Here is a 26,618-nt window from a genome sequence, read left to right on the forward strand (position 1 = left end):
GGGTAAACACAACTCACAGGACATCCTCTGATTTTCTAAACAACGTCTCCAAGGGGCCCAGCTGTGGCTTGCCCGCAGACGGACAGACGTGGACAGAAGGACAGCAGTGCCTGCGCTCCTGCGGCACGAGCGGCAACAACGAAAACCTTTGTCTGTGGTTGTGCGACCTCTTCAGCGATGATTCACCGAGCAGGAGGTTGTTACCCAGCAGGGCAGACCGCACAAGGAAGCTCAACTCTCTGCACCGCTGTTCCGTGCGAAGCGGTCCCCGCGGTTGGAGGGAAGGGCAGAGGTTGCAGCTGCGCTGCAGCTGCTCCGGGTTTCCCTCGCGGGCAGCACGCACTCTTCGGCCCCACGCACCCTCCGGCCCCACGCTCCACGAGATCCACGCTGGGAAGTCATTTAACCGCATGCTGGCAAAAGTAAGTCGGGTCCTAACGGTGAAAGGAAAAGCAAACCCCCATCTGAGCACGGCATCGGCCTCCCCCGAGCCCGCCCCACCGGCCCCTTCGTGGCGTGATTGCACAGGAACATTTGTTTAGATTTTCAACAAAGGCACATTGTGAACATTTTAGAAAGAAGACATAGATTGAAGGCGAAAACAATCCATATGAACTTCTGTTTTGTAAATCTTGTCCCTCAATGCCTGGCACCTGGGTCAACACTGCGATTAAATGCCCGAGTTAAGCTCATTCCGTGATTTAATTCCTGCCCTTGCCGAGCAGTGGCTGCACCTCCTTGTGCATTCACGTGCTGCGGCCAAACTCCGCTGTTTGTATTGGAACATCATTAAAAAGGAACCAGCCCAGGTGATTTTCCCCACTCCTGTTTCCCCACGCAGAATCACACCCTCCTGCAAACCCCATTGTTTCCGGCTGCCCTCTCCGCAGCGGGACTGTCTGCCCAAACCAAAGCGTTCCCCAGGGCAACACAACCTCCCTGACAAGTGGTTTTTCCAGCTCCTATTTATAGTACTTCTTGCAGATGAAAATCAGACGCAGAGATGACTTAGACCTGGTACATGTACCTTCTTGATCTGCGGGGTGTATCGCACCACCCAGACCAGGCTGCGGCCATGGGGACGCACAAAACCCCCCAGGGCCGCGTCTGCACGTCCGTCTGTACTTGGGAGGCAGCAGAGAAAACGGGACAAGGAAAGGACAGACAGCAAAGACAGAGCACACAGCACTTCAGTCTTATCCGCTGGGTCTTCACCGTGCCTTAACTTACTGTCATATCGCAGATATACGACCAGCGTAAATGCCTCAAAACACTTAACGGAGACAAACACCAAGCTCATTGCCCAGGACCAGCCGCTGTCCTTCTGAGCTCTCTTGTCCTGTTAAAATATTTTAAGAAAACTTGCTTTTTATTTACGGCTGAATTGTGCCTGTAATCTGACAGAATTAAAAAGCATCCTTTATTCAAACCCAAACCGTTTAGCAGGAATGCATTGATTGAAGTGAGGTTCTGACGGTGAGAGAACAGAACGGCCTTGGGGGAAGGAGAGGCACCTGATCAACCCAAAACGCGACCTCTCGATGCCAAGTTTTATTTTAGGTAGGTGTTTGTACAATTTAATGTTCACTTTAGTCCCCATATGTGTATATAAACACACCCCAATTCTTAATCTGCAGGTCAGGACCACATCGATAATTAAAAGAAATAAAGCAGAATTTAACACTACAACCAAAACATTTCCAGACACAACATTACTACGAGTTGTAGGTTTTATTTTTATTGAATGGATGAAGGGCAGACACTTAAAAATTAATAACTAACCTCTTCTAAATCAGGTTTACTTTGTTAAATTGCTTAATGCACATTAAGAATGCTGTTTTTTTAGGGCACACAACTACCAGTGGGTCAGTTTGGAAGGATTTAGAATCCACAGAAGCATCAGCAGCAGAGCCCAGCAGTGCGGCACGGCACGGCTTCTCTCCACCCCGCTCCCCCTGCTATAATACTTATTACATTCTTCCAGATCAATGATTCATTGGGTTCAGACCTTCCTTCCCCACCTTTTTGGTATTGGCACCATAAACCGCGTCTCATCCACGCGAGCACTGGCCATGGACAGGAGTCACCTCGCCGCAGGAGCCGACGGCGCAGGACGGGCTGTGATCCCACCGGAGTTCTGCTGCCACAGGGGCCAAAATCCTACTTCATAAACATCAAACTCAAGAGGCGGTCGGTCAGGCAGCCCCCCCGGCTGTACCGCGGCACCGGCTGTACCGCGGCACCGCAGCTCCGGCTGTACCACGGCACCGCGGCCCCGGCTGTACCGCGGCACCGCAGCTCCGGCTGTACCACGGCACCGCGGCCCCGGCTGTACCGCGGCACCGCAGCCCCGGCTGTACCACTGCACCGCGGCCCCGGCTGTAACACGGCACCGCGGCCCCGGCTGCACTGCGGGCCTCGCCGAATCGCAGCCCAAATATCAATTACAGCTCTTGGATTCTTTTATTCCTTAAATGTGCTGATATCCATGCTCAGTGATTTAATTTCACGTAACTTTCTTGGGGGTTTTTTTCTGCAATTCTGAGATGAAAAGAAATCATTTCTTGCCACATTTTAAAATCTGGATTTCTGCCAGTTTCCCTTAAAACAGCTACAACTTGTGCCAATTCAGTAATTTTTAATTACAAATTATTTTTCTGCCTGTACTACTTTTAAAACACAGTTCAAATAGATACAATTACAAATTCTTCCTTTTCTATTCTAAGATTCATTCTTACTAAGAACCTAGTGCTTACATAGAGACATTTTAATTTCCTCCCGGTGTTCCAAAACACCTCATGGAAAACTTGCAATTAAATTTAATCATTAAACACAGCATCACATTGGGTCACATACTTAGGTAACGATAGTCTACTTTCCTCAAAATTAAAAAATAACAAGCGAAACGAGCAACGCATGAGAAAGCAAACACGTTGTGATATCAAATGAAGTACGTGGAGATGATCCAACAATAAGGAAGCACAGAGTGCACAGTCGCCTCTCAGGATCTCACTCAAAAATTGCCAATGGTCCCTAATTGTCCCCAGGTTCCCTCGCAGCACCAGCTGGGCGGGAGGAGCGTGAACTGCAATGCACCAGGAGCCCTGAAAATTACTTCCCTGTATTGTGATCTGGTTTATGAAGTAAGTAGAGCATGAACAAAATAAATAAATGCACCTTAATTAAACGAAATCGGTGACAAAGGGTAATGCCAAAGGTGCTGCAGGAGGGGAGCACAGTTGCATTCAGCAGCAGTGATGCTTGTGAAGAGGAGCGGGCTCGGCTGGTGCTGGGTGGCCTTTATTCGGAGTCCAGCAGCGGGAGTCACCCCGCGGCTTTGGGGAAGATGAGAACTTTAACATCAGTAGCACTGAGCAACTGGAACAGCCGCGTTGCTGCTTTTGAGATGGCTGTTACTTGTTATTTTCTGCAAAGGACAGAGGGAAAACTTGCAGTCTGCACTGGGCTTTCAGCCCCGCTCCAAGGCATTTTTGTGCTAGTGAACTCCACGGATGCAACGGTACAAAGCCAGGCTCCCAAAGAGCAAAACCGGGACAGCAGCGACGTTTTGATCCTGCTGAACATCTTGTGCAGAAACTGGATCCTGAGCTTCAGAGAAGGGAATCAGCTGCAAAGAAAGGGGCTGCTCCTGCCCCTGCATCGGGAGCTGCTCTGTCGGCCCGCAGCTGCTGTCCCACACAGCCCCGGTCACCTCCCAGCTCCAGGGGTCAGCGACACTCAAAACACACGTGGTGACCCCGCTGAGGCAGATGACAGAAATGAACGTGAGCATGGACCCGGCGACTTCAGAGAGAGATGAAATTCCGACGCTATTCAAGTCCTAATTCTGCATTTTGCCAGCAAAATGCTCCTTGATGCTGTTCAGCACATGTTGGAGCTCTTTGTATCTTTCTTAAGAAGCAGGGATCATTTTCTGATGGAGCGACTGCTATAAACTCTAAGGGTGGGTATTTTAAAACCCTGTAATATATTAAGAGCTGTAACTGAACAAAGAGTTTCTGATTTAAGTCTCAGGCAAGGTTAAAGAAAGAAGAACCCTTTCCAGCTGAAAAGTAATTTCCAGGATGAAGTCAGGGCTGTTGTTACTCCTGAGAAAGGAACAAAAGTCTGATGCCAAGCGTTAGAACAAGAAGGTACTTCCAAGAAGGAGACTGCAAACCGGGAACAGACGATGGGGCCTTGCAGTGCTAACTGGCAGCAGTTCAGCTCCAGGTCAGTGTCTTGAATGCTTAAAAACTTCTTTACTCGCAGTCTCAGTTCTGACCTGAGTGAGGAGGTGGCCACATCTCGAGCCAAGCGGTGCTCACGTACACTGCTTCAGGAAAGCTGTAACAACTGACCATATGGAGCTGATCTGAGAACGTAACGTTTAAAAAAATACAGTGATTTGGAGAACAGCGATGACAATGCACAGTTACCTAAACTTACTGAACTGTGTTAGAATTCCATGGTTAGTAAAATACATTTTAATTGCATAAAAGCAAGACTGTTTCAGTGCATACATTATTGAATTAATTTAAGAAAATATTAGGAATTCCTTATGTTATTTTTAACGAGTTTTTAACGTGCAAAAGTCAAAGTGAATGAAGGGGAAGAATATGTATCCACACTAAGGAAGAAGAGAACAATCCCCAGCACAAGAACATCCCACAGCACAACTACACCTACTGGCCCCTCGGTACAACCGGTTCAGTCGATTTCCAGATCACTGTCCTCGCTGTAACACGCAGATGGGTTACGTATAGAAGTCAGGAGCACCAGGTCTTTTTCTGGAAGCAAACCGCATTCCTGCAGAAAAGCCTCCAGGTCGACAGCAAAAAAATCTTCTCCGAGCTGGTCGGTGATTCGCACAAAATTGCCGATGAGCTCACCTGCCTTATAGACCAGCAGAGCCGGCAGAGCGTTGTTAGTAAAGCGGGCGCTGGCTCCGATGAGCGAACTCTTCACGCGGCAAAATTTCACCGCTGGATACTCGGTGGCCAGGCAGATCATGCAGCCGTTCAGGGACTCGGTGCCGGGGATATCCTCTTCATAAATATGGATCATGATCAGTGTGCTCTTGTGCTCTTTATCGACTGTGTCCAAAAACGCTTCTCCACTGGTGATCTCAAAAACCTGTTTAAACTGCTGCCCGCTGTACAACTGCTGTCTCATCTCCTCCATCCGCTGCTTCCTGTATCGCTGTAAAAATTCCTCATCGTCTTCATCATTGTGAATCATGTTATATTCTTGTAACGTCATCTAAAAACACATATGAAGATATATTAAAAAGACCCGCAGCACCATATGGATAACTTATATAATTTAAATCCAGAGGATTAATGTGGGTCACTCATCTTTAATGATGGCAAAGTACAACTCATGAAGGCTCAGGCACCCTCTGTATTACATTCTATTTTGATCTAATTAGAAACCACGTCCAGCGGGAACAGTCGATTTCAGCTTTGGGAACTCTGGTTTCCGGGGCTGCACTAATAACACCAGTGGCCGCTCCCACGTTAACTCAGGTTAATGGTGGCTCTGTGCTTTCACCAAGCCACGAGCACTGGTTTGGGCACCCAAAGTATCACTAAAATGCAAAATAATGAACCTTGACAACACCTGGCAAACACATTTCCAGAACACGTCCCACACCGCTGCTGCGCTCCTGCTCACCGGGAGAAACAACAGATCTACCGCTAGAACAAGGGTTCCTGTGTGCTGGAACCGACAACGTTCAAACATTCGAGTGGCATTTTGATTCCTTTGTGCCGTGCTACCTTTCCATTGATTTTTTCCTGAAGCTCTTTCTGCTTCTGCTTATCAGTCTCTTCATCTAAGTGAGAGCGACACGTCATAGATAATTTTTTAATGAGTCGCTCCATTTCTCTGCGCTGCTCCTGCCGCTGCTCAGTCTCCAGTTGTTTAAATCTCCGCCAGTCATTAATGACGCCTTTGGGACCTGAAATTAAGTATGTCGACAGTTGGTATAAAAGGGTAACAAAATTACACCTATAATTCAAAATTCAAGTAATAAACCAGTAGGAAAATAGCAGCCCTCATAAATTTTTTGGTTACTGTGCAAAATCTTGAAATGAAACAAAAGTAGTAACTTGCCACTGATGTGTCCTTGAGCTTGTATCTGTTTTTTTTAGTCTAAGAAGACTGAAGTTTATCTAACTAGGCTGCTCTCAAAATTGTCCTAAAGATTATTCTGAAGATTAATATCAGTGCTCCTGAAATAGAACCACCAGCCCTCAACCGCTTCTTAGACCACAGCAGGAAATGATCCACCTCTGACCCAAGGATGCACAAAACCAGGACTTCCAACTAGAAAAAAATGCATTGTAGAAAAACACATGAATTTTCCAACAAAGTCTTTACAAAACAATCTGTTTGATATTGGGATACCTGTGTTGACAGCGCTGCCATCGCTGCAAAGCTCCACCTCCCCAACGCCCTCGGGAATGCTGCTCTCCCCTTCTTTATCTTCCTTCTCGCTGTCTTCATCCTCACCCTCACTGCTGCTGTAGTAATACTGGAGCTTCTCACCCAGCAGTTTATCATCCAAAGCAGTCATGATGCCCTAAAAAATAAATCAACCAAGCAGAGAATGTCTCTTAATCAAACACACACCGCTTTAAATGCGTTACGATGGTCCTTTACCTCCTCAGAGCAGTTCTTAGCCAAATGAGAGCAGTTCACAGCCCACCATCGAACAGCCTGCGCTGCAGACAGTCACAGGAGCTAATTCTGAGTCACAATTTCAAACTCGCTGGAGTTAAAAGCCTTTAGGAATAGAACTTTTTGAGGCTCCCTAGTGCAAGAACACTTTATGTGTCTTCTCATTCACAAGGCATTAATTTTCTGACTTTATTTGGGAGTCTTATCAGCCTCACTCAGTTCTATAAGGCTGATTTTCCAGTTATTGCAATTTAAATTTCCAGTATCACTTGTGTTATTTTAACAATGATTTATCTGAGCTGAAAATGTAATTAATCAAATTAACATGTTCTGACCTGTATTACTTTCCAGTCTTTCAGAGACAAGCTTCTATCAACACCTGGAAGAAGAAATTTCAGATTACATTATTCAAATTGCTGAAGACGATGCCTTCTGCAGAAAGTCGGTACACGTAGGGAAGACAGCAAAGGCAAGGAAAAGAGTTTCAAGCAAACGTAACTGTGGTTGCTGTTGAATAAAAAAACGTTATTCTCAAACACAGAAAACACTATTTTGGGTATTGAGACATAAGATAAAATTCTTAAGCTCAATGTTACAATTTCATGACCAGGCTAAGAAATAACGTATCAAAAGCAGGATCTTCACGTCTCTCATCTTTCCTCCTGCCCACTGACCACACCAGTCACCTTCACAGCGCCAGCAGCATCGTCTGGATGGACAACACGAAGTTAGATGCCGACACGCTGATGAAGTGATTGCAACTATGCTAAAAATCTTCACTCGCCCCCAAGTTAAACGTTTTCTTTACCCAAAATATCTTCTGCTAACAGAAACCAAGCCCAGCAGCACCCACCCTCTCGAGGAACGCGCTTCGCTCTGCAGGACTCTGCAAGTCGGCCCCCGTTAACGTGTATTTTAATGGTCATTGGATGATCTCGAGGGTCTCACCCAGCCAAAATGATTTAATGTGTTTGACAAAGACACCCCGAGCAGTGTATGGATGGAAAGGGCTTTTGGCTTCCCTGCAGTTCTGCAGCGGTTAAAACCGGGATAAACAGATTACGGGGAGAGCGCCAGATGGGCCGGGATTACCGGGCACTGGGCCGGGATTACCGGGAGCGCTCCGGGCGCCGCAAATCGCTGTTAGAACCGCGGATCCTCCGCCGGGCCCAGCGGGCGATGCGCGGCTGAAAGCGGAGCCGTCCGGCTCCAGCAGCAACGGGCGAGTCCGTTCGCAGCCCCCGCCCCGCCCCGCTCCCCCCGCGGACCGCCCGCCCGTTCTCCGCAGGCCGTGCCCCCGCCCTCAGCCCCCCGGGGAGCCGCGCTCCGCCCCGGGCTCGGCCGGCAGCGGCTGGACCGAGCGGCGCTCCCGGGGCGGCCCCGAACCGCCGACCCCGCGTCCCGGCCCCGCCGCCTCACCCTCTCCCGCCGCCTTCCGGGACCGCTGCGCGGGGCACGGTGGGAAGGGGGAGGAGCCGGCGGCGGCCCCGCCCCCGCCGCGGCCCCGCCCCCCGGCCCGGGTAAACGAGGAGGCGATTAAGGTGGACAAATAATTTTTATTCGTGCATGCAAATACATGTCAATACTGCAAACTTCTTCCATCAAGTCTCTCAAACACGGAAAACCAGGATGCTCAACCCCGTGACCGGCCAACGCCACAACCTCCGCACGTCAGCGCAACAGCAAACACACACGGCACCCCCGCCGGGGCCCCCCTACGCTACCACAAGGGAAACATGACCATTGGGAACCCAAAACCGAAATAAACGGAATAGAATTTACTCCCCCATATATCCCCATTTCATTTTACAGATTTTTAAATTATAGTTTTAAATAGAAGCTGAGAATGCGCCATAAAAATGAGCATTAAATCCATCGTAGCGATGGTGCCTGCTTTATACATGATGGGTGTACACCATCTTTTATTTCATTTACATTTCAATCGAACAATAGATTTGCAAAGAAAATGTCTAATACAGACGTAAAAATATTCACACTAGAGCTTCACAATCGGTTGTACAATTGACAAACAGGCCTCTTTTCCCAAACTTTCCAGCTAAGCAAATTTATAAAATATAATCAATGCAACAAGAAAAAAAATTTTCTTTAAAACTTCCAGGGAAAAGAATACGCAATAAACAGTATAAATGCGGACAGCAGATGCTGCAAGCTAACCACAATACTTCTGAGTGGCTGTACAGTGGGTATGTGCAGTACAAATCAAAGCCACGTGTGTTGTATCACAACTACCGTATAATGTACTTGTTTGCCCAGCTAAGAAAACGCATGCACTTCCATGCCTTGAACGGAGATCTACTCTGGATAAACCCATGGGCTATGTGCAAATGACCTTGGCTTTTGGCAGTAATAAAAGTAGCCAGGCTGTTTTAGTTCAGCTTTTACAGCAAAATCTTGAGTGACTAAAAGCTTCCACAAACATCCTCCTCAAATAACGGAGTATAGGGTTATGTTCAGGTATCGGTCATTCTGATAATTGAGGTTCGGTTTATTCCATCACTGACAGGTGGGGTTTTTCCTTGCCGTGCTCCCTTGCCAGCAGAGACACACGGCGGTGGCCACTGCCAAAGTCAGCCGGTCAGCTCTGCTGGAACATTGGGTCATTTCAAAAGCACATTTATTGTGTTCTGCTTGCAGAAGGGGTCCCTTGCTGAGAGGGAACTTCTTAACAAAGGGTTTAAACTACAATGTAAAGAATGGACTTTTACACACTAGAGATAATCCGATCATTTCTCATTTTGTTACATTCTGAAATTCAACGTCTTCCTTTTAAGAACAGTCTAATAATAATGAAAAGTCTGTTCACGAATATGATCGAGGAGCTGCTGGCACACAGTGTGTATGTACAGCAACAGGTACAACTTGACAACTTGTGCTTTAATAAAGCAAACAAAAACAACGTTGGGAACTATTCTCAGTTTAGATCAAGTTCTATTAAGCATTCTTTCCTCAGCTGTTCTGACCACTCCGCATCATTTTGTACCTCATCCAGCCTAGTACACTACTATACAAACCCAGCATTCAGCTCTTGAGTACGGGATAAATTAAAAATTCAATTGTGTCATCAAAGCACCAAAACCTTCCAAATTAGGCTTCTACAAAGAGCAATTAAGAGTTTATGTAATCAGCTGCATACAACTTCTTTTTTTTCCCCCTCTAAATCAAATGTCAAACTTTGGTGTCCCTGTACTCGACCAGCAAGAACCAATGCCAGTTTGCTGTGCACAGAGTCTAACCTTTCCTCTGAAGGGTCTAGTATACATTCTACAATGCAAAAATCTGCATAAACACTAAGATTCATTTCTTGTCACCTGTTTACAGGAACAAAATATCAGTAGCAAGGCGATCACCCTGCTCTAAGTACACGTTCAGAACGTACAGGTAATCACTTCGCACACACACATTCTCCCAGCACAAGCATTAGTCTCTGTTAAGACCTATGTGGGAAAGGAGGCAAACCAAGGAATGAATCCAGGTAGTGAGGCAACACAATTAACTTAGATACTAATAATTCCTGTATCTCTTGCATGTGAAATCTCTGCTGCACCCCTAGCAGGGGGGAAAAAAAAAAAAAGGCAAACCAAAACAACCCAAAATGCTTGTCCAAGCAAAGCAAAAGAGCCAATCTCTTTCCCCAATCTGCTATGGGCCTTTTTCCAACAGCACAGGTAAGTTAGGCCAAAACCCAAACGCGAATCGCTGCCATTAACACACAAAGATTAGTCACTGTCTCTCAGTGTCAGAAAATAAGCCCTTCCATAGCCCAAAGGCACCTGATTTACAACCAGACAAATGAATACATACTTGTTTGGATAGGGTCAAGGGCTGAAACTTCACCAAAGCAGAAAGCCAGAGCTGGGTTCCCACCTGCAGCTTCTTGTCAGGGCACTGGAAGGCACACAGTCAGTGTGACAACTGTAAGACAAAGCTGGCATGCTGTTAAACCCCCCCGAGCTCTTCTGCCTGTCATTCTATATATAAAATAATCAACTAAAAAAACCCCAGCCTCAGATAAGAACCAACTTTCTATGTGAAGTGTCCGGTCACCCTAGAGAGCTGCCTTATCGCGGGACCTGCTGCCGCAGACAGGAGCACTGAGATACATCTGAGATACCGGGGCGGTCGGCAGGAACATGTCAGGCTTATGTAATTTCACTGGACAAACAGGCAAATGTGTGTAAGCAGCTTATCCCAATCCTCCTCCAGCAGAGCACAACCAAGATTTTAAAATTGTAATTTTAAAATTAAAAAGTTAAGGTAAATACACAATCAATTTATGTAGTATATATTCACCCTCAGATCATGCTGAAGATGTTCTGTGGAGTTCTGGTGCACAGAGGGCTCTTTCCCTGAGGGCAAATAAGGACTTCTCAAACCTTTATATTTTCTCTATTTTTGTAACAAAATAGCAATTTAAAATTTAAAAATCTTTTAAAAAAATTACATCACCTTCAACATGGAAGATCTCACTGTTTAAATATCCATGAAAGAGACATACTTGTTTGCATATCTGTCTTGGAATTACATTGTACAGCAAATAATAGTATCTCAGAAGCATTTCAAAAGTAATATAAATTCATATTTACAGAATGGTCTTGGTATAAAATATACAACAATTATATTTAATGTCTAACATTCTAAGTTAAAGTTAACATCAATAGGAAATAAGTTAAGGTGACAAAGGTGGTCTGGTTCTTGTATCCATTCACTTGGAGCTGCGAGTGAAACGAAGCGTCAGCCTAATCCGAGCTCCGCGGTGGCACCGGCTCTAGGGAGGGACAGCAACAGCCAAAGGAACTACGAACACACTACTGGACTGCTTTTCTACATACATTCCTTTACATTTGAGTATTAAAGAGACGTGTAAGATCTTCCATACTGACACCAGAATATCAAAACTAACCCTTGGATTTCCAGGTATATTTACAACATAATTATTTCATGGAGAGGTTCATTAGGAGAGATATCAAACACCAATATTTACTCCGTCTAATCAGTAACCCTCAGGGAAATGCCAACCCCCACCCCCCAGAAGCGTGCACAAAACAGGTATCAAAATCTTAGCTGACCACATAGCTGTGATTTTGTAAAACAACAACTCAGACGACCAGTAACATGATCCTCTTTAAGCATTTTGCTAGCAGGAAAAGCCCTTACATGCAGTACACCTGGTGAAAGATCAGCTTGGCTTAAAATATTCCAGTATCATTTTCAGAGTAAACAACTTCACAGAAGTTAATAAAAACATCCAAAAAAAAGAAAAAAAAAAGAAAAAAAATAAAAGTAAAACTTGTCACAAAGCAAAGAGGACAAACACAGACAGGAAATCATCAGGAGGGAGAGTCCTGCTTGCTTTTCCAAAAAAGTGGATTTTTAAGCTTCTCAACAAAAATATGCCCAGGGCTCTGGTTAGTGTGTATTTATGAAAACCAATTTTCGGTTGCCATGTCTGATTCTCAGTCACATCTTCACAGGGCATAAATTCATACACTTCTCAGCACTACGAAGGTCAGATAATGCTATATTATTGTATTTTCAAGGTCTCTGAAAATAAGTTGCCACTGAACAAGCAAAAATTAAACCTGAATACAAAATTATGATTAACAACACTTAAACAAAGGTAATACAACCGCCTTAAATTCCCAATATTTAGTTTAAATTAAAAACAAAACAGTACAAAAAAACAGCAATACCATCTTGTTAGTCAGTGCAAACACTACATACAGGGTTTTCAAAGGAAAGCCAAGAGCACCCGATGCTTTTTGCCAAGTCATCTGGATTCTATAATCTCCAAGTTGAGAACTATTAATTAATAAAAAAAAAAAAAAAGAAACCCCAAACCTGCTGTTACATTAGTGCATAACCTCTCAAAACGGTTGAAAATCGTTTCACATATGAATTGGGGAAATCAATACCTAGTACGTTAGCTGGAGGACTTAGGCACTTGGTTTACTTCTGGTAACTTTACTTGGACAAGTAGCCTGTGTATGTGTATCTACAGCGCCAAAGCAGAAACTGGGGGGGAATGGAAACAAAAAGCCGCAGCAAAGCACTGCACCACAGACCTGCACACAACGCAGCAGTGCAAAGCTAATGGTGTGTTAACCCTGTACAAGTCTCGAGTCCAAATCTCCACCTCTCAGTCTTCCAACAGGAAACTATACTCCATGCAAGTTCCACAACTAAAGAAAAAGCAGCTGCAACAAGACACAAGTTCTTCTCTCATGAAACAAAACAGAGACAAATAAGTTAGTCTTCCTTTCACTAGATGTATCATTGTAGGATCCTGCTAGTTTAAATAACTGAGTTGTTAGTTTTCTACAGAAGCCATTTTAAACAAGAATGGCTCAGATACCGCACCGGATTGCTACAAACTCATAAAAAGCTGCTTTAAGCTTAAGTAAAACAATGTCCAAATTCCATTCATTTGTGGAAAGTGAACGCCTTACTCTAGTAAAGTAAGTTTTTTCTTCTTCAGAATGCTAATGCGAGAGGGGCTTGAAGTATCAAAGAGTCCACAGGAAATGCATGACCCCAATATTATTTTCTTTAAAAAAAATATACATTATATAATATATATTATATATATAAAAAGCTAGTGTAAATGCTTCCATGGTGTGGTCACAAGCTGGAAAGATGAATGCCTTTCAGCTGTTAACCATCCTGCCATTTGCAACAGGCTTTAAAAAGTCATTTTTATCCTCAGACATAATGTGAGCAGTTTTCAAAATGAGGCTGCCAACACTGACTGCTGTGCTGATGGGCAGGCAGCTCGCATTGCTAACAGATGTTGTGATCGGCTGACTGAAGCAAGAAGTTACAGGCAGGATTGTTTTCTGCTCCTCCCTGAGGAGAAAAATAAGTTATACAAATATTAATCAAGTACATGCACAAGTATCCGGAACTGAATTGTGTGCATTAAATAAATACTGACACAAACTCATTTTTTAGCAACAGGCTAAACATCTTACTATGGAACGGTACGCTCAAGATGTTAAATGCAGTCTGCCTCATTTTCAAAGGCTGCATTACACGTTAAAGACTACAGAACATACAAACCTAGAATAGTGTATTTTAAAAACTACCTCTCTATGGAGATTTGTGCAAACGGTATGACGTTAAACCTTTTGAAGTTCTTCTTAATTTCTGTTAACTATAAAAATACTTTTGGATTTTTTTGCTGACTGAATGTGAAAGGTATTTTTAACAGCTGTGATGTGTTTCAGTATATACAATTACAACAATGCGTAGGAACAACGGTACCATCCTGTGACTTTCGTATTTGTGACCTAATTCTATTCCTTGACAAGTTCTTCTCACTTCACCATGTACACACAATGCAGACGTCTAATCCGAGTCTGAGCAGGAACGTAGTTCATCCTTAAACAATCTCGCTTCACCTAGGCTGCTGCTGCTGCTTGTCTAACACTGGCAGACACTGCTGTTTTGTCTAACACTCACAGAATCACAAGGTCTTCACCTAAACTTTGTCTCTTCTGTTCCATAGATTCTTTCTGGTGCTGCTTGAGTGGATGCCCGTTCTCTACAGTTGTTCCATTGAGCAGCTGATCATCTTGAGAACTAATACCTAGCTGTATATCCAGAATCTCCTACAGGAGAAAAGGAGAAATGTCCATCAATACTGTTGCTATCAGCTTTACATTTTCCTATTATATTCCACTACATAAAGCTGATGGAAATGGGAGGCTGGTCATAAGACTCCTTGTATTTATTTAATACCATTTGAATGTCTATCACATTTTACTATAGGAAAAGGGAAAAAACAGTTATTCAAAGATGGCAGTGAACGACAACACAAGTATAACCATCAGTTGCTGGAAGCTGTGACAAAAGAACACAGTGAGCTGGTTTTAACTTCAGTAACGCTGGCTGTCTGAATGAGAAGTATGAGACCCCTAGTGCTAAAACAAGGCAAATGTTTGTTATCACTACAAAGACTAAAACCCAAAGGCTTTGCTATCAACAATCTACTAATTCACAAAGAAATTTTAGAAGTTTTTTAGCAGCCAACGAAAGGACCCAGTGAGCTCTTCAGGCACACAGATTATTGTACTTACTTCTATTTGTTCACCTTGCCCATCCGGTTCATCTGTATCAAGGGCTGACAGCTCCAATTCAATGTCTCGATCTGGCTTTGTGTCTGCACAGTCTTCCGTATAATCAGTCTAAAAAACCAATTAATATGTTCTGTACATTTCAAATTGGCTTTTCACCTGCTTCACAAAACACTCATCCATTAAAGTGAAAGCAGAAGACGCATTTCTAGGACACTTCTACAATACTGAAGAGCTAGTTAGACACAACTTCGGGCACAGACAACACAGGATACAAAGATAAATCTAATTATGTTAAAGTACTGAAACAGAGAGATAAAATAAATATTGAAACAAATTTCTGTAGAGTCCATTGGCAGAATGTTTAGACTTACAACATGTACAAATAGAATGAAGAACAATGACTGCATGAAAATGGATTGTCACATTCTTCCCATTTTGTAAATGGATGATGGGAGCAGGAGCACAGCAGGTGCACCTCCTTGATCTCAGGTGCAGCAACAAGTGACTTAACTTGCACAGAATACGGTATAAATATTTGGAAATGTTAAAACTAAGAGTTCTAACTCTTAGTTACAATGCATGCACTTCTATATATATACAAAACACCTCAAAAGATCTGTTTCATCCCAGTTACCCCTTTCTTTACCTCACCATTCCTCAAATCAATTTCCTTGCTTAAAAGATTTAAGGTAAGACGACTGCCTTCATCCAGAGAATTCCACTTCTGTTGCATGGCTAGTGCATTCGCCTCTCTCTGAAGTAATAACGAGTTACTTTTGGCCTACGGAGAGAAACGCATCAGTTACCAACAATGATGCTTAGGCCATGGATTGTCAAATGGCAAAATAAACCAGCTTACAAAAAGAGCATTTCTCTTGCTAGATGGACAACTGTGAATTCCTTCAAGGCACAGCATTTATTTTGTTCTGCCTCTGCTGGCACGTACCGGGCCCACCACTTCCTCTCAAAAGTGGCCTTACTGATGCCATGGAACAGCCCGCACTAGTGGTCCTTATGTATCATACTACGTGTTGTGGTGCTACCGTCTAGTTAACCTGTACTGATGGTTTTGTCAATTGTACTATTTTCTGTATGATACACTAAGAAAGTTTATTTAAAGCCACTTTACTAAACCACCTTTTTTTTTTTTAAATTAAAAAACCCCACATGGTATAATACCTGATCTTACCTGCTGTAATTCAATACTCAACAGATCTCCAGTGCTGGAATGCTTTCTGTGACCAGACAAGTCTGTAACTATGAACCTGTCCCTTCAAGAGAAAGAAGGCAGAACTACGAATTAAAAACAAGTTCTCTAAATCAAAGGTCCCATAAAATTCATTAGTCTATCAAAGTAAGATTTCTGGACATAAACTACATGACAAAGACAACACACTCTTCATCCTCATTGGGGCCCACAATACCCCAAGCCACTGTATGAAGCAAACATCCTTATTTTACATATGGATAGGACAGACTCCAATTCTTTGATTAGGTCTGTCAAGAGATACGTTCCTCCTTCCAGTTTTGGGTGATGATATGGGAGGGAATAGAAAAATTCAGTCTGTAAACAACTGGCTCTAGGACTGGTGCTACAGGCAGGGCTTTGGGTTCTTTGGTAACGGCTGGTTTTACAAGACACCAGTCCAAAAAGTGATACGTGGGAAAGGTTCATCTCACAGGGGCAAAAGGACGCTGGGACAGGAATTAGCAGGGCTAATTTGGAAAGCTTTAAATTAGACTCGAAAGGGGATGGGACTGTAGCTGGGCTTGCGTCAGTGGGGCATCACTCTAGAGTTCATGGAGGCTGGGAGGCCTCCCACACCCCTGGGGTGAAATCGGTGTGCTCAGCTCGCTCTCTGAAATGCCTGCACCCCAATGTGTGCAGCATGGGGAAAAAGCAAGAGGATGTTGGATAAGAAAAAAGTCTTTTAAATTAAGAATGCCTATTAATGGTTCCCCCCACATTCAGGATTTTGAAGAACAGCAAGCTCTAGAAAAATCTTTTAACAGAACACACATCAAAACAAGCCCATACCGTTCTGCATAACGTGCTGATGAAGTAGAATCTGAGCCATAGGCACTCCATCTTGAGTCGACAGCATTGACATAAGGGACATAATCTGTAACAAATTAAGACACCATTCATTATCTTCTCTGCTCTTGAAGTGGGATATGCAGGTATTTTAGCTCTTTGCATCTTCATTGCTGTAGTAAGCATGAACAGGATGAAGTACTTGTGATGTATGCTATGTTGTCATAGGAAGCCTGGACTTGTACCTGACACACTGATGGGTTTAGTAGCACTTCCTTGGGAAGCAGTGGCCTGAATAGGATCCGTTGTGTGATAACCTGTGCGGGACGACCTGGAGATCGCACCCCACTTGGAGATGATCGGTCCATCGCTAAATGGGATTATAGGATCTTCTTCCTTTGCCCTTCTCTGAGTTTCAAATAAATGCACTCTCCTTTTAACATCTCCGCTGTCCAAATCCTACATATTTAGGAGACAGAAGACACATGGACTCAGTTGAGGTTATTCAGATTCTTCAGCTGGCCAATAACTTTCTTATTGTTGCTGAATACAATGCTGAAAGTCTGTCCAACTAGAGAGCCAAGATTGGTCTCAATGATTTACCTACTGCCCTTCAATGACAACCTGATCACAAGAAACCTATTGCCAGTGCTAGGAGAAATAATTTTGCTTTTCCAAGCGTGTGTTTCCAGGCAGAAGAAGTTCCAGTATGCTTTGAGGTCCCTCCAGTATACCCTCCTGTACTTGAAGGAGGCAATATCAAAGATGGTACAGGATGAGATTTGGTGACACTTGTTTCACAGAGCATAAAGGAAACCTGCGACATGATATGGCAGAAAGTCTCCAAAACACGAGCTCTTACCCCTCCAGAGATAAGCTGTATTTCATGATTCATACCAAGGGGCTTTTGTTCCCTAAAGGCTTGTTTAACCAAACAGAAGACACTTCAGCATGTAAGTATCATTACATTAATGAGAGAACATGCAGAAACCCCCTACCATTAACACAGCATTTGAATTGGCAATCACATCCTTGGGCTCTGAGTCGATAGCGTTTATACAAGAGCCGATAGTTCCACAAGACCACGGTGAGTAGTGAGAGAGATGGTCTTCCTCAAATTTAGTTCCACTCAAATCACTGACACTCTCTGAGAACTATAGAAAAGGGAATAATAAAACCAAGGAATTCAGTACTAAAGTAAGAAAATACATTTATTGCTATTTAATCAAATTATCTGAGAAGTCAACCACGGAGTTCCAGCCGTTTTCAAGATTTGATGCAGGGAAAACACAACCTGTTCAAATTTTAAACTAGTACAGCTGGCAACTGTCAAAGAAGGACAAGCTCTGCCACTCTGAGACACTGGAATCAGTGTCACTATGTTAGTGGCATGTTTCTTCAGGCAATTAATTAAATTGAGAGGAAGCCATGCATATTCCTTTAACATACAAGCCAATGGCAGACAGAAGTATGACTTGGAACCCTCCAACCTGAATGAAAAGGACTACACAAAAAAACTGGAGATTCACAAAGCTAGTTCAATAAAATCACATTTCTTTTAGTGAGGGTAAATTGAATCATTTCACTTCTTGACCTCTTTTCAGCAATCTTGTTCAGCATCACCTTAATATCAAATTGAATGCATTCATTATTAGATATTACTTTTCACTAGAAGATTTATTTTATCAACAATAGATAGCAGGTAGAAAAACCTTTACTAGAATTACTAAATGGCATCTTACAGAAACAGGAATGGAAAAAAGTTCTTTGGCTTCTCACCTCTGTTCCAAAGTCTACACTGAAGAGAGGAGATGGTGGCGTTGGAGATGGTGTTGCCATTGGAAGGGCTGACGATACCAGAGGAGTTTTCTGCGTGTGGTACTGTGCCCATTGCTCCGGCTTCCGCCTTAACTGCTCATCGTAACCACTCTTCAAATGACCACAAGGCTCCTGGCAATGATAAATACAGGACTGGATATCCGATCATACTCTGAACAGAAGGCAAACACCTGCATGGGACCCACTTGGACCCTCAAATTCCCTTGGGTCTGTAACCTTCCCACTGATGTCACTAGAAGAATTTCACAAGGTTCGGAGAAGAACCTGGCCCATGTACGGCAACTCAAATCTTAAATATGTAGTTAATTCAAGCAACCTGCCTGGGAATTAAAGAGGCAGAGGGGATCTGATCTAAATGCAAATTAGAGTGGTGTATTTTACAAGCACAGTTTATTAAGGTTAAAAAAAACCCAACAAAACAAGAACTTTGTCCAGGTCACATGTTAGTATCACTGTAACCCCAAATAAACAGAAGAGGTCTATGCTAATTATTTACCAACTTTACATTAAAGACCTTCAAAATAAAGACTACATCCTTCCCTTGCTGGCTCTCACTTACCCTTGGCAAAGGCACAGTCCTCTGTTCGCTCGGGGGCTGACAAGCCATGGAGTAATAGCCATCCAAAGAGTTGTATCTCTCACGTAAGGATGTCTGATAGACAGATGAGTGCATCACATCCATGGGAGGTAAAGAATTGCTCCTAATAATATCATCTCGTGGGTACATCTGTGGGCGCCAGATGCGCCTGCTGTCATAAACTGGAGCATACATTCCAGAAGGGACAGGAGGAACTGGTCCATACGGCTGCGGAGGAGGAGGTTGGTAAGGAGAATTCAGTCGATCTCGAGGGGGAAATGTACTGTAATGATCGGCATATGGCACGGAAGCAGGTGGGAGGGAGGATTCTGGAACGTTATTGGACCTCACAAAGCGAGGAACACAGGGAGCCACAGCAGCTGGTACTGTTGGAGGTGGTGGATAATATCCTTAAAAATTGGAAAAAGGCATATTTAATGTAACCACAAATGACCCAGAATTTTACACCTTCTAAAACTGTAAATAGTGTTGATAAGTAGCTTTAGAGAAGGGTCACACTTTACAAACCTTCTACTGACCCTTATCATTTTTCTGTGGAATATAGTTTCACGCATGACAATTGTATTCACAGAGGTAATGCTGACCCTTTACCACCTTCACCCAATCTGGACAAAGAGAGTTTCTCTGCCGTTGCTCCTATGTACTATGATATAAATATGTTTGAACGCCCCTACCTTTTCTTTTGAGAGCTTGTGAATGACCTGATGCTAGAACACGTAATTGTTTGCTTGAACATAAACACGCGTACTGCAACCCAAAAAGATGATTGAAACCTTTCAAAAACATCTGAGCAAGCACAAAGATGTGTAGGTCTCACAGAAGCAGCATGCAGCGCTTCTGGGTCTGAATACTGCCTGTTGATACCCTCATGGATAGGGCATGAGGCGAGCAACACTAAATAAATGCAATTAAATGCTAACAAAGGAAAAAGTAGATGAAACACCTTGAGGTTCAAGTTCTTCCGGATGCTGAGGTGCAAATTGCGTAACATACAGTACACAAAAACAAGAAGCACCAACACTGCGAGTAAACTGCAGGTCCCTCCCATACTCAGCACCAGACCAGATTAGTAAGTATTCCACTCAGAGAAGATTCAGCTGATATTGAAAAAAAATCCACAAAACTAAGATGAAAGATTTTTTCAGGCTTATCTGGAGAAAAGTTCAGAGCTACTTTTGGTTCAGCGCTCGTCTCACTCACCTGTCTGCGGGTACTGCGGAACTTCATATGACAGCTGAGTCCTGGGATCTTGGAAATATTGAACATTATCAGAATGTGGAGGGTAGATAGGAACTCTGGGAACAAACGGGCTGGATTTTGGAGGCACAGAATTAACTTCTGTTCCAATATTAGGAGGACCAGCTGAGGTAGCTGCTGCCTGGCTTACAGGAGTCTTGGGTGGAGAACCAATTTTACTGAAAAGGATTACCAAAAAATCATTAAGCAGATCTTTACTTCCTTCAGTCACCTCTTTGTGTACACTCCCATGTGTGACTGGCCACATAACAGCCTCTGGAATTTTATTCTTCATATCCCAAACTGACACTATTATTACATCTCAGACTCTGTCCTAAGAGAACTCAAAAGCAGATATAAATGTTTTGCTGTGTCCCCAGCAGCTTACACACCACTTCTAATTATATTCTGGTAAAGACAAAGGCTTTGAAGAGTTGTTTAGAGGTTCAGTGCTTCCTGGAGAAGTATTTTAAAAGTTTTAAGGGAAAACCCAAGCCCAAGAAGGTTTCCAGCATTATTAAGAGACCAGACACTAGGTGTACCCCTCTTGGTTTCAGGAAGTGTCACATTTTAAGTGCAAGTTCTCAGTTTTATTTTTTTATGTAGTAACTCAATAGTAAGATACTACACTGAGAACAATAGAATAAGAAATAAAGGGAGAGATTTACCATTTTATCAACACTGCATGGGAGCATTCAACAGCAAAAAAACCGCTGCTGGCTCTCACCATTTGGATTCACAGACTTTGTGTAACGGTATCTGCACTGCAGTACAAGATCTTACACAACGGCCAGTCAGGACCAGAATTCAGTACCTGCTGTTTGCCATCCACAAACTCCATGATAATCTAAAAGCAAAATGTTGTGCTTCATTGTCTTTATGAAAAAAAAGTTACCTACTTTTCAGGTAGTGATTCTGTAGGGGATCCAGAAACGTTCTGGCCGTTGGCTCCAGCCTTCCCACCCTTCTTGGTGTTCTCCAGAGCTCTCAGGGAGGTGTCTGCACAGCGAGGGATCAGCTGGGGAACACCGCTGTCTAGGTTAGCTATTCCGTTAGTACTTGGCACCATCTTCCCTGTTGCTTCAGGGCTTCCTATGACCGAAATTACGTTTCCTGTTGTGGTTGAGACGGTGCTATTCACGCCAACTTTATTTAGAAGGGGGAATGTTCTCACTGTTGCACTGATTTTTTTGTTCCTCAAGCGATATCTATAAGCAAATGCATGGACAAACACACACAAAGTCAGACATTTTTAAAAGTGCTTACTGTGAAGTTTAATGTATTTGCAAAACTAGCAAAAGAAAGGGAATAAGAGGAACATGACATAAAAAAATTACAAGACTTCAAAAAACTGGTGTTTATTTTCAATGATCTGCAAATAGAAGATCAATGTCTTCCTTGGAACCAATGATCATCTCTCCTCGTAGAGAAGATCCACTTCTGCAGTTCTTTGAAAATGGATTTGGGTGAAAACAGTTTCAAGAATTGAGACGTTACCATACTATCTAAATAACTCATTCCTTAATCCATCAAAATGTGATTAACATTCTCACTCTTGTGGGTGATATAACCAAATCCCTGACGGACACTGAGCCCAGACTCAGTTTCAGGAAAGGAAATTTTACTTCACATGAGGTAAAATAAAACTAGAATTAATTTGCAGACATCGCTTCACTGTACCTTCAATTCCATGTAAAGAATTGTCTCTTCAAGAGATTCACAAATCCTTCTGAATGAATAAATATACAGAATGAAGTATTTTCAAGATTTTATGGAGATTGCTTGGATTTAAATTAAAAAGGAAATTATTAAAAAAAAACACCAAAAAAAAGGTCTCCCACACTCACTTTTCAAGCTCTTCCTGAGAATGAGCAAACGTGCAGTTTGTTCCTCTTGGACATCCCCCTTGCTGGCGAAGGTCTCGGCACATACTTGTTTTGTATTTGCTATTCGGTTGTGGCTTTAAAAAAAAGCAACACAAGACATTCCTCTTAGAGTCTAACAAACATTTACAAAAAGATACGCATAAAATACACAAAGCATATCCATGGGTTTGCACCTTTAATCAGAGAACTAAGGCAATGTCTTGTTGCTGGGCTAAGTACTCTGCCACTGTATCAAGCTCACTACAGCAAGCCCTGCTGCATTCCATATGCAGAAATGTTGCCAAAAACCTGAATGCAGTAAATAGCAGTATCATCAGTTATTCCACAGAAAATTCCATAAATACTCAAAATATTCCAAAAATATTTCAAATCAATAGTAATATACTGCAACAATTAAACATAATTACCTGTGGAGTTTCATGGCCTTTTCGACTGTAATTCTGAATGAAATCCACCAGCCCATGTACCACAGTCTTCACAGCGACCATTGCATTTTCCAGCTGCTCCCAAGTTGGAGATGCTGCATCTAAAATTATTAAAAGCAAGCTTGTCATTCTGTCAATAATTCCAGTAGTATAGGAGGAAACTATTCCAGTATGTCAAAACACCAAGTACGAGGACAGAACTCAGCCCTGAAGAAGGGTTTATGACATACTATATTAATTAACGGGAATTTTGAAAGCAGGAATGGAGGTTATCATCTTAATAGTTTACTTTGCTAGATATGAAAAATATCAAGAAAGGTTTTAAAAGCTTCATTTGCATACCTGGATTTGGATCGATGTTTGCCAGGAGCTCTAAATGAGGCCTCAGCCTGTTTAAGTTGGCGGGATCTCCCGTGCGCTGCAAGACAATTGTCAATTCTTGTACACTCTTCGCAAAAGACTCTGGAGACTGGAGCTGAAAACAAAGCAAGCGTTAGTGTGTTGCATCTTACAAACCGTGAACTACTAATCTTAAAAAGATTTCCATTAAACAAGTTCCTCAATATAACGGTGTCTTCAGATGGCATAGAGAGGATCAGTGGAGAGAAAGTTCATTTCTCAGCTCAGAATCTGCCCTATGAAGCTTCATCATAAGACACAAAAAAGTGAATTAGTATTAAACTACTGGTAAACAAAATGTCTTCATATGAAGAATACACTACAGTAGGGGAAAAAAGCCCCTTCACTCTAATTTTAATCAATATTTGATATGACAACAGACAAAAAGTTAAGCAGTTCTTCGATTTTTATTATAACATTTAGTAGTCAAATCTAATAATACAAAGATACTAAAGCCATCCCTTTCACGAACCTTGTCGATAATGGATTGCATGTGTGATTTATGTGCCAAATCACCATAAAGAAGGGAAGACCATTGTTCTGGTGATATTCGAAGTCCTGCTTCCATGGCAATGTGAACAATTTGGGCATCATGTTCTCTCCGCAAAGCCTCGTAACTCCGAAACTCTTCTTTAAGTTGCATCAGAGAAGAATCTTCATCCCTTTTAGTGACCTAATAAACAGCAATAGTTAAATACTCCTCCTTCACTAGAAAAAATCTCCATCAGAAAATGACAGTTACACAGCATAAATCACAAAAGTATCGCTTTTGTGTATTTAGCATATACTTAATTTTCTTCCATGTATTGATCCACCCAGCTGGCAGCACACAGGCAGAACGGCCAACTCTTCAAGTCTTTACAGGATTGCAGGTGCAAAACTTTAGCAATTCCACTACTTCCAACTAAGAAAGCTGGGTTCTCTGGAGCTGCACTAGTACGATAACAAACTTCAAATACTGGTATTTTACCTTAAAGCATGATGCTCTATACAGTAGCTGCACGACATGACCAATGCTCGTTTTAGAGGCCTGAGGAAATCTTGGTTCTAGCCTTTGTACAACAAAAAGTACCAGAACTTTTCTCGAGAGTGCAGAGCCATCTTCCAGTGCCAGTAATACAAGCTTCAGTGCCTCCTCTTGCATAGCTTTAACACACAAAACCAAAAGATAGCAAGTTACATTGCACTACGAACTGTGCAGAAAGCGTGCTTATCTGGTCTTTTGGCCAGAATTTTTGAAATGCTTCCCGACAATTTCAAAGAACAGTTCATAAGGAAAAACACCACGCACCACAACCAACTTCAAATTAGCAGGCTTTTCTAACTTGTAACTTTTTTCTCCCTTCTTCCTGGCAAAGTGTTGAAAACTAGAAGTAATTAAATATTCAATCACACAGAAGAAATTGCCAAAGAATGTTGTTTGTGTTAAGAAAAGGTACAGCTAAATATACTCTGTTGCAGACTCTAAAGGTACCTCACCTGGTCCTAGAAACTGGCATCCTCGTGCCCTGACAGCAGCCCAAAGGTTGGCAGAAAGCTGCTGAGGATTTTGGTGCTGCAGGATCAGTTCGGTGACGGTTCTCTCGCCCAGGGACCGAGCTGCCCTCATGGCTCGAACCCGACCCTCCTCCTCTACCAGCTGACAGTTCACCAGCGTCACCAGCTTCCTCTGCATCGGACGGCTCAGTGCACTCTGATTCAAGCTTGCAACACCTTCAGAGAAAGAGAGAAAAGGCAAACTGGTGCTTCTAAGCAGAAAAATTTACCTGAATAAGACAAATAAAAATGTCTAAGAGCGCGTGTCTCTCTCTAGGACTCGGATACTAGACTCTGTTTGGCAACTCCTTTTCTTTGGCAACTTCTTCATTATCAAAAAGAATTTTAATTAAAGTTTTGATATCAAACCCATCCCCTGAGGAAAGTCAAGCTTTAGTGCAAAGTTAGCCCCCCAAAATATTATTAAATATAAAAGAATATAATATAAACTTAAAAAATATCAAGTGTCACAGGCGTAAATAAGCTTTTAAAGACATAAGGAAAGTGTTATTACAAAATGACAGGATTACCCAATTGACTTCTCAAATCAGTGCTGAAAACACAACGCTGTTAGAAGCTACATCAAAACTCTGAGGTTCAGCAGACTCACCTTTTCCTCCACTTAACGGCTTTAAGTAGAGTGCCAAATCCTCAACACATTTCTTCGCTACTTCATAATGTTTGTTCTCTCCTACATTACTCAACTTTACTGTCTGATGGTCAGGTACCTAAGAAAATGCAAGGGGGAGAATTATATATACCCAGCTGACCCATCTCATGTGCCTGTGATGGTACCAACATCTCTATATTAATCACACAACCCTGCAGATTTACACCGCTTTTTAGAGAAGTGAAAGACAGGACCCACCCAAGGTATGTAAAATGTAGTAAGGAATAACCTAAAAAGACTCAAGACTAGGATCAGGGTGATGCAAGATTAATTTTGTTAGTACTCAACACATTAGGAACAGAAGTAGGACAGAAAAAAATAGCCACAGTCTAATGAGAAGGTACTTAAAAGATGAAGAACACAAGATGGGAGAGGATGATCAGTATGCAAGATCAGCATGATCTACTGCAGACAGACTAAGTTACAAGACAAAATTAACAGGCAAGAAAATAACATGAAAAAAATCAAAAGCAAAGTCAAAAAATAATTTAAGCATAATCTGGGCATGTGAAAAATCTTCAAAGAGAAGAACCAGAAGCTTAACTTGGTGGAAAAAACTCAAAGTAGAATAACAAGGTCAGACAATGAAAACAGAGGGAGTATTAGTCACAATACATTAAGTTGTTTGAAAGACATTGCAAGAAGTTGGAAGACCAGGAAAATGAACGTTGCAAGATCAAGGCAGTGATTTGACACAAAAATAAAAAAGGGACATGTGAACTCGAGAAACAAACCACTTTGATACAGATCATGTTCTTACCGATAGCTGTGCCAATTCATGTGATAACACATTAAAAAGCAACTCTAAAAGCATCTCCTTACTGCATCACCCAGGTGGTATAGCAAGAGTAACATGAAAAAGCATATGAATCAGCAGAAGGTGAACAGACTTATTTAGTCTCCATAAAGCGCAGTACTGATTATATAATTGCTGTTTTGCCACTGCTGCGAGACAGCAGAGGGAACATTCCCGGCCTGATTAGCCTGTGTCTGAAAATGCAACCAAAAAGGCACCATCGTGCTTTTTTTAAAAAAAATACACATATATTTCTGACTCTTGGTTAAACAGCTCGCTACTTCCCAACATGTGACGTGTAGAAACAAGATTCCTTGCCAAGAGCATGATGAACAAATGCAATCTGCAGGTTCACCTTTCTAATGTCAACTGTGACAGATAATTGTCTATTTCCTCATGGGTATTTTTCTCCAGTCAC

At 42.6% G+C, this 26,618-nt stretch overlaps 2 protein-coding genes across 8 annotated transcripts in view; both read right to left on the reverse strand.

The window, feature by feature from the left end:
• Positions 1-1,730: 1,730 nt before the first annotated feature.
• On the reverse strand, positions 1,731-7,708 carry PDCL (phosducin like). Of its 2 annotated transcripts, XR_013922998.1 has the most exons (6): positions 7,538-7,708; positions 7,020-7,063; positions 6,412-6,586; positions 5,781-5,962; positions 3,178-5,262; positions 1,731-2,160 (listed from the first exon to the last, which is right to left on the reverse strand). XR_013922998.1 is itself a non-coding variant. In XM_080355788.1 (5 exons), the coding sequence occupies exons 1-5, from the start codon at positions 7,608-7,610 to the stop codon at positions 4,711-4,713; spliced, it is 1,026 nt and encodes a 341-aa protein (XP_080211914.1). In that variant the 5' UTR covers positions 7,611-7,708; the 3' UTR covers positions 1,731-4,710. The 2 variants fall into 2 exon arrangements, 1 of the variants encoding a protein (XP_080211914.1); XM_080355788.1 differs by having other exon boundaries at positions 1,731-5,262.
• Positions 6,550-26,618, reverse strand: part of RC3H2 (ring finger and CCCH-type domains 2) — a 28,473-nt gene continuing 8,404 nt past the window's right edge. For 2 of the 6 annotated variants that reach the window (XM_080355782.1, XM_080355783.1), the window contains exons 3-21: positions 25,345-25,462; positions 24,678-24,911; positions 24,169-24,344; positions 23,671-23,871; positions 23,142-23,274; positions 22,782-22,900; positions 22,336-22,448; positions 21,388-21,696; positions 20,453-20,667; positions 19,214-19,641; positions 18,595-18,765; positions 17,814-17,969; positions 17,061-17,274; positions 16,819-16,903; positions 15,970-16,051; positions 15,427-15,561; positions 14,781-14,888; positions 14,164-14,312; positions 8,197-13,548 (exon numbers count right to left, since the gene is read on the reverse strand). In XM_080355782.1, coding sequence (XP_080211908.1) covers positions 13,350-13,548; positions 14,164-14,312; positions 14,781-14,888; positions 15,427-15,561; positions 15,970-16,051; positions 16,819-16,903; positions 17,061-17,274; positions 17,814-17,969; positions 18,595-18,765; positions 19,214-19,641; positions 20,453-20,667; positions 21,388-21,696; positions 22,336-22,448; positions 22,782-22,900; positions 23,142-23,274; positions 23,671-23,871; positions 24,169-24,344; positions 24,678-24,911; positions 25,345-25,462 — 3,345 coding nt within the window. In that variant the 3' untranslated portion in view covers positions 8,197-13,349. Of the gene's footprint in view, positions 6,587-7,019; positions 7,064-8,196; positions 13,549-14,163; positions 14,313-14,780; positions 14,889-15,426; positions 15,562-15,969; positions 16,052-16,818; positions 16,904-17,060; positions 17,275-17,813; positions 17,970-18,594; positions 18,766-19,213; positions 19,642-20,452; positions 20,668-21,387; positions 21,697-22,335; positions 22,449-22,781; positions 22,901-23,141; positions 23,275-23,670; positions 23,872-24,168; positions 24,345-24,677; positions 24,912-25,344; positions 25,463-26,618 lie in introns of those variants that run through there. The other 4 variants (XM_080355786.1, XM_080355784.1, XM_080355785.1 and 1 more) reach the window with 4 other exon arrangements.

Source organism: Nesoenas mayeri, assembly GCF_963082525.1.
Source record: "Nesoenas mayeri genome assembly, chromosome: 18".
Lineage (NCBI taxonomy): Eukaryota > Metazoa > Chordata > Aves > Columbiformes > Columbidae > Nesoenas > Nesoenas mayeri.